Genomic DNA, 8,086 nt, shown 5'->3' on the forward strand with positions numbered 1-8,086 from the left:
TTAGTTACTTTTTATGGAAAGTAATGCAATATGTTACTTTTGTGTCGCCTGGGCTAAGCTTGCATATATGTTTTTTAAAGGGGTCATATGATGCGATTTCATTTTTTCCTTTCTCTTTGGAGTGTTACAAGCTGTTCGTGCATAGATAAGATCCCTAAAGTTGCAAAGACTAAAGTCTCAAACCCAAAGAGATATTCTTTAAAAAAGTTGAGTCGTCCACGCCCTCCTAAAACGCCTCGTTTAAACACGCCCCCACTTCTACATCACTGTGTGGGACAATTTGCATAACAACGCCCAAATGTTTACGCAAAGAAAAAAGGCGTAACATGTCGTGAAGGCGCTGTGTGTTTCGTTGTGAAAGCTAAACTACTTTGTTTGGCCTTCCAAAAGAGGACACAACTAGAAATCAGTGGTTAAGTTGTATTTACAACACTGTTCCAGAACAGTTCAACCCAAATATTCGAGTGTGTGCAGCGCATTTTATGGAGGCCTGTTTCCTGGGAGAGTAGCCTACAATGCCGGCTGTGGCACAAAGACTGTTTCTATAAAGTGGGGCAGTTCCAACTTTGCAAGGACAGTCTGGCGCTTCTGACTCACAGCCTGTAAGTATGTTTTCATATTTAAAGAATTTGCCACTGACTATTCAAACGCGAGTTTTGAGCAGTGTAGAGTAGCGCTTGTTGTTTGTCCTTTCTCAGATCACAAATGCATACGTGGTTTTATGTTTATGCGGCACGGTATGCAACGCAATGCGTAAAAAGACAGTATAAGTCATTATAATCAGTAATTATGTCCCCACTGGATGCAACAAATGCCTCGTTTGTGATGGGTTTCATTGTTTTTTTCTAGTCGCGCTGGGACACGGCATCACAGTATGGTAAGGGGCGTAACATTTCCGTCACACGCTTGAGGTAATCGGCCAATCACAACGCACTGTATAGCTGGCCAATCAGAGCACACCTTGCTTTTCAGAACGATGAGCTTTGTAAAAATCGACACATTTCAGAAAGGCGGGGCATAGAGGAGCAACAATAATGTACAGTATGTGGAAAATGTGTTTTTTTAACCTTAACGCGCAAATTGCATTACACCAAATACACAAAATAATGTTCTTTTTAGCAACGTCATATGACCCCTTTAATAGAATAATCTTTATATAGAAATGTAGCAATGGCAAAAATAATATATAGATAAGAAATGCTTATGCCAACCTGTGATTTGAGATTAATAACAAGGTATACCAAATTGTGTGTGTGTTTGTACCTTACAGCCGAGCATGCGTGCATGTCAAACCCATGTGCAAATGGTGGGACATGTCATGAGCTGGCATCAGGGTTTGAGTGCCAGTGTCCCCCAGGGTGGAATGGCCCAACTTGTGCTAAAGGTCAGAAGTCATTCACTTTTTATTGAATCTAGATGAGGCAGACTATACTAGAAACGTACATATTATGCATATTTATTTTCATTTTCGATATGTTTTTCGTTCGTGTGTGCACATTTCAGACAAAGATGAGTGCATGTCAAACCCGTGCGCTCATGGGGGGACCTGCTTTGATCTGGAGAATGGCTTTGAATGTTTATGCCTCCCACAGTGGACTGGCAAGACCTGCCAGATAGGTGAGACCTAGTGTGTGCATGAATTCATATGATTGATTTTATACTCAAACCTATTGGGGGCCACAAAACAGTACTACGTTTAACTGGATCGTACCATGTCTAAACAGGGGGCCGGATGGCACCTCTCAAATATCAGCAGTTCTGTGTACATAGTGCTTGTTGAATGTAATGAGGTGTGTAACTGAATGTTGCGTTTACATCTTACACTACAAATTACTCACAGTTGATTGTTTTACAGTGCGAGTGTGCGTTTTGATTGTTTTTTGTGAGTGCATGAGCATGTGATATGCCTGCAACTATGTATATATGTTGGCATTGCGTGCTTGTATGTTTATTTAACCTGAGTTTGCGGGTATGTACTGTATGTGTGTGATATGGAATTTCGTCCAAGGTTGTGTGGTCATGGCAGATAGCTGAATATTATCTGCAACTGGACCCAGGTGATTTAAGTAAAGCTATATATATCAACGGGCCTGGCAACTGCCAAGACGGGGGCTAAATTTATCTTTTTGTGGGACTATATTAGAGTGATCATGGGTGGAGAAAGAATCTCAAAAGGGGTGTGGTGGAAGTATTTTACTCCACTGATAGTGCTACAGGAAATGCTTAATAACCTGTAAACAAGCGCATTGTGGAATTGTAGCCGTGGTGTCTGGTTATAGGGGGTAGTTCGGGTTTCCCAGGTTGCACTCCGGTCTCAGGTGTGGAGCGGGCAGGGTTACCTGTGCAGGATTGAGAAGAGAGTTTGATTTCATCTGTGGCACAACATCAATCCCATATAGCATACAGCGCCACACACAACTTTTATTAGCTTTTTATACACACTATAGTCACCTATACACATTAAACATATTAAACATTAAACATATTGGCAGGGTTTACCAAATGTGAGTTTGCAAGGGACCTGCACATGGTTCATTAGTTGTTGAAAAAGCTAATGATTAATAATACTGAATGTAAAATTAAAATACTGTAAATAAATGGGTCTATAAATAAATGGGATATAGTCTGATGTGCTGCATGTTTCAAAGTTATACTGCACATTTCATTATTATAATGATCAAATAAGAAAACTATTGTAATTTACAACAGTAATATATTGTGGTCTTTATTTTTATAATTAAGTTAAAACATACTAAACTACTAGTAATATTCATGGTTATTATTATTTTTTTGATTAAAATATATATTGCTCTATAAATCTATATCATTATTATTATTCAAATAATAAAAATAAAATAAATAAATAAAATTGTGGGGGTGAATTTGAAATAGTTAGATTTTTAGTTGCCTTATTTTAATGCTTATGTCTAATATTAAATCATTTTAAGTAATCTTGAGGCCCCCTTGGAAGTCCCCCTTGTTGCCCCCCTACTGTTTTAGGGAGACTCAATGCTTTTATGAGAGAACATGAATATTTAGAAGAGATGTACCTTCTTTTTATGGGCTTCTGGTATGTGTTTTGGAGGCGTGATATCACTGATACTGTAGTAGTAACACACACAGGGGACACAGGGGAATTTAAATGTAATGCTGTGAGTACAGAGGATGTGAATATGCCACAGTGCATCATGGGAATCTGAGTTTTTTTTAATGTGGTTTGACATGACCGACGTCTTGAGCTTGGTGGTGGGGCTTGATCTTCCATGCTGTCTCTAGCTCCCCTCATCCTTCTCTTCTCTCTCAAACAGATGTGAATGAGTGTACAAGGAGACCTTGTCTAAACGCTTACGCTTGTAAAAATCTAATTGGTGGATATCATTGCAACTGCTACCCGGGCTGGGCGGGACCGAACTGTAATATCAGTCAGTATACAAACTCTATGAAGTCTACAAAGTATATATCCCTTATACGCTTCCCCTCTTTTTCTGCAAAGCAGCAAACTTTTGCTCTTCTTCCTCTTCACTAATGCTGATTAAAGCTTCTTTGTTTTTCATGAAGCAGAAACGAAAGCTTTAAAGCAATAGTGCACCCAAAAATTCCCAATGATGATCCAAACCCATAGAAAATGTTCTCATCCACCATACTATAAAAAAAGGCTGAAATGTAAGTCATTATTCATTACAACCAGTTTTGTTAACTGGATCGATTCATTCTTAGAAAAGAACGACTCAAATAAATGATTAGTTCTTGTGAATGTTCCAAGAAAAGCATTCTGGTCTGTTACATTTTGCTCTGTTTATCACACCAAGTCATCATGTTGCTTCAGAAGACCACTTTTATGCTTTTATTGTACTTTTTTGTCCTTTTTGAATCTTGAAAGCTTCTTTTTAATTGCATAGAAAGAGTGACCAACAGTCTTCACAATTAATGTATACAACAGAAACGTGGTCATTTTTGAGAAAGCAGTGAGAGTAAAGATGTATTTTCCATCTTCAATTATTCTGAATTGCTTTGTCTCTTACAACACGTTTTCTCCTAATTGTGCATTCTGTTAATCTGTCTGCCTTGCATGTCTAAAAGCCATTTTGATCTCTTGTTTTCTTCTTTTTCTTTGTGTTTTTACACATTTTGGACCAGAATGTTATGCTGATTGTGTTGATGATTATTTTCCAGATTTCAACAGCTGTTACGGTCAGTGTCAGAATGGAGGAACCTGTCAGGTAGGCATATGCCTGTTTTATTTGGCATGTCTGTTTAGAAATTCTGGGTTGAATCAGTTGCACTGCCTCCTCCACAACCAACACTCAAAACAGTGCACATTTATGTTTCTTTACACTGTTCTGATTCACGTAATTCAATTAGGTAAACAAGACAGTGTGTGCAAATACTAAATGATGCAATTAGAGGCCAGATTCATTACTGCATTTATTGTAGACATTAGTGAATTCCTCCCTTTCTGGCTTTTCTAACATTTCTGTGATTGCTATTGCCTTTGATGTTGCTACTGTAAGAAAAGTTTTTTTTTTTATAATAGCAGAACTCAGTGAAATAAACCATAAACTACTTAAACTCAAAAGTTACACTTTTTATGGAGATTAAGGATAGCAAAATTTGCATGTTTCTTCTGTTCTCAGAGAATCAGTAGATGTTGTCAAAGGTGTGAGCACACAAATGGTAAAGATAAAAAGAAATTAAGTAGGTGTTGTTCCTTAGATAATTAAGCATGTTTGGGGGATGCAGTTATTCTTAAAGGGATTGTTATCTGTATGACTTATTTTCTTCTGAGAAATGTCTCAGGTGTTTTTTTGTCTATAAAACAGAGGCCAAAATGGTTTGATTATCAGTATTCTTAAAAAGAGAATTTTTTGTGTTCCTCAGAGAAAAGTAAGTAATTTCTTAGTTCAGTTTTGGGTGAACTATCCCTTTAAGAAAATAACATGTAATGGAATTTAAATTGGAGTAAGTTATCATTTCTTGGTTATTAGCTCCCTGACTTTTACAAGCTTTCTTGGGCTTCTGCCCTGCACACCTGCGAATCATCTCCACCTGTGTTTTTGTTAGGATGGTCGTCATGGTTACGTGTGCCAGTGCCAGCCGGGCTTCATGGGAAGACACTGCGAAGTGCAGCAAAGCAGGTGTGCCAGCTCCCCTTGCCAAAATGGTGGACGCTGCCGTTCGCTGGCCACTGGTTATGAGTGTGAGTGTCTGTATGGATACACCGGAACCAACTGTGAGGTGAGGTCAATAATTACATACAAAGCACACAAAGACCTTTCTCTTTCTCAGTCGCTCATTTCCTCTCTCTGTCTCTCACTCTCTCTGTAGCTGCAGGTGGATCTATGCAGTCCAAACCCGTGTCAGAATAAAGGCCAGTGTCACTCTATGCAGGGAGATTTTTACTGCGCCTGCGCAGATGAATATGAGGGGAAGACATGTAGTCAGCTGCGAGACCATTGCAAAATCAGCACCTGCCAAGGTAGACAAATGACCTCACTGAAGTCCTCATAAAATGTATGATGTTTCAATTAGTAGAGCACAGCGCTGTTTGATTCTCAAGGAAAGCACTAGATAAATTTGCTGATATTACACTTAAACTTAAGTTTGATGCCAATATTTGGTTAATTTTGTTCTTTTTCCTCATTAGTGATTGACAGTTGTACTATTGCCGTGACAACTAATGGCACAGCAAAAGCAGTTTGGCACATCTTATCAAATGTGTGTGGTCCTCACGGGCGCTGCATCAGTCAGTCAGGAGGAAACTTCACCTGTGCCTGCCAACCAGGATTCACTGGGACATACTGTCATGAGAGTGAGTAATATAACGCACATCCAAACACAAACCATTATTAAAGCTTTATAAGCAGTATGTACAGTATACACACACATCAATTAATGGGGGTTTCTTTCAAATTTCTCACTCAGATATAAATGACTGTGCATCATCTCCTTGTCAGAATGGAGGAACATGCATTGATGACATTGACTCCTTTCGCTGTGTCTGTCCTGATGGCTTTGATGGGCAACTCTGTGAGCTGGGTAAAAATATCAGCTCTACATGCTTAACTTAGCTAGTAGTGGAGCTCTAAACACATTTAGTCCCTAGAGAGAGATTTATTTCCACAAAAATAATGATATTTTATCATATTTTCAAAGACAAAACTAATATTTAATTTTTTTTTAATAATATTTCACAGTATTACGGTTTTGATCAAATAAATGCAGTCTTGCTGAAATTTATCAACCTTGAGCTTCTTTCCTCAATACAGGTTGCTTGTTTTTCTAGCAAGATCTGGCAATGCTGATCTGAGTCTGCTTTAGTACAGGGTCTAGCATATAGTTTGTGTTTTAGCGTAATCTTCACAATTAGAATTGAAGTACTCCAGTTTAATTTACAGGAGCGAACCGCGATTGATGTATAATCTTTTCTAATCGTGATTATAATCTTCTCTTCAGAGGTGAATGAGTGTAGCGGTGAGCCTTGTCTAAATGGAGGTATGTGCATCGATCTGCTGAATGATTTCTACTGTCGCTGCACTGACAACTGGAAAGGAAAGACGTGTAACTCGCGTAAGTGAATGTATGTTTTAGTTTTCATTTTAGGCATCTAAATGTATGTACTTGTACTCAAAGTAGATTTGTTGTTACAGGAGACAGTCAGTGTGATTCCAGTACATGCACTAACGGAGGAACATGCTATGATCATGGAGACTCATTCCAATGTGCGTGTCCCTCTGGTTGGGGTGGCAGTACCTGTAACACAGGTGCGATAGAAACCAGAACACCTCCATGTTGACCTCATTTAGTCTATATTTTTCTGACTATCTCTGTCTCTCTCTCTAGCCATGAACAGCTCCTGTGAATCTGGTCCGTGTCTAAATGGCGGGACTTGTATTGGAGGGGGCAGCATCTTCACCTGCATCTGTAAGGATGGATGGGAGGGGCCTACCTGTGCTCAAGGTAATGCCATGCCCACTTATGAATTTCTTCCAACTCTCCCTCTTTTCCCAAAATATCTGCCAACTAAACCTTGTGGATGTGTAAATGTGAATACTCCCACGTGTTTAGCTGTGATTGGGCTTCAGGTGTGCTGGCAGGCCATGATTTGTCCTGACAGGTCTAGTTCTGATATATCATCTGGTAGTTCTGCCTTCATGAGATGTTTTCATTCTGTTTTCAGATGTTGATGACTGCAACCCTCATCCATGGTAAGTGATGCAGCAGATAACGTAAGTGAAGAAAAGTACAGAAAAGAGGACAAAACCATCACTCCTGTAAACATGTCACTCACAAAACTTTGGCTGAACTTTTGAATCTGAATATAGAATGTAAATGTGTCTAAACCCATACATCTATTGTAGGCAAATAAAGCTACTAGTTAATGCATCTGTATCTTGGTAAGCTGGTCAGATCAAGTTCGTACTACTCAGATGCTGTTTCTCTGTCCCTCTCTTTCTGTAGTTATAATGGGGGACAGTGTGTGGATGGGGTCAACTGGTTTCGCTGTGAGTGTGCACCTGGATTTGCAGGACCTGACTGTCGCATCAGTGAGTAAATAAATATGCAAATATCTCTGAATATGATTCAGCGAAACAGCAAGGACTATGAATATTCATGACATGACATTCCTTACAGATTTTTTATTATTAAAACATTAAAAAAATACTTAACATAAATACTTATGTTATTTAAATTTATATAAAAATATTAATATTAAATATTAATTTACAAGTGGAATGTTTGGAAAACCTGTTTGAACACAGACATTTCATTTAGTGCAACTAGTGGAGCAAAAATTACACATTTCGCCTTTAAAGCATGAAGAGGAAATTCACCCTATCTATTTTATAAATGCATTTAAATGAAAATTCAATTTGTGAACAATTCATTCATGCATATGTTTTATTGAAAAAAAAATTTAGCTCATAATTTTTAATCAAATATTAATGTTCCTGTGAAATGACAGACTTCTCTCTGGTGACATATGCTTTCTTACAATCAGCTGCAAGCTTGCATTCATATCTGCCTCAATCCAATCAAAAACCAATGAACTGAACCAAGTCCTCGTTGTGCTTTTTTTTTTTTTTTT

At 38.3% G+C, this 8,086-nt stretch overlaps 1 protein-coding gene across 1 annotated transcript in view; it reads left to right on the forward strand.

Moving 5' to 3' along the window:
* jag2a (jagged canonical Notch ligand 2a) overlaps positions 1-8,086 on the forward strand; it is a 56,460-nt gene that overhangs the window by 40,448 nt on the left and 7,926 nt on the right. Inside the window, exons 8-20 of the mRNA XM_016533291.1 lie at positions 1,271-1,384; positions 1,504-1,617; positions 3,309-3,422; positions 4,174-4,220; positions 5,062-5,235; positions 5,326-5,476; positions 5,645-5,809; positions 5,923-6,036; positions 6,454-6,567; positions 6,648-6,761; positions 6,841-6,957; positions 7,178-7,205; positions 7,459-7,544. Coding sequence (XP_016388777.1) covers positions 1,271-1,384; positions 1,504-1,617; positions 3,309-3,422; positions 4,174-4,220; positions 5,062-5,235; positions 5,326-5,476; positions 5,645-5,809; positions 5,923-6,036; positions 6,454-6,567; positions 6,648-6,761; positions 6,841-6,957; positions 7,178-7,205; positions 7,459-7,544 — 1,452 coding nt within the window. The remainder of the gene's footprint in view (positions 1-1,270; positions 1,385-1,503; positions 1,618-3,308; positions 3,423-4,173; positions 4,221-5,061; positions 5,236-5,325; positions 5,477-5,644; positions 5,810-5,922; positions 6,037-6,453; positions 6,568-6,647; positions 6,762-6,840; positions 6,958-7,177; positions 7,206-7,458; positions 7,545-8,086) is intronic.

This window comes from Sinocyclocheilus rhinocerous, unplaced genomic scaffold (genome assembly GCF_001515625.1).
Source record: "Sinocyclocheilus rhinocerous isolate Xijiao unplaced genomic scaffold, SAMN03320098_v1.1 scaffold1515, whole genome shotgun sequence".
NCBI classification, from domain to species: domain Eukaryota; kingdom Metazoa; phylum Chordata; class Actinopteri; order Cypriniformes; family Cyprinidae; genus Sinocyclocheilus; species Sinocyclocheilus rhinocerous.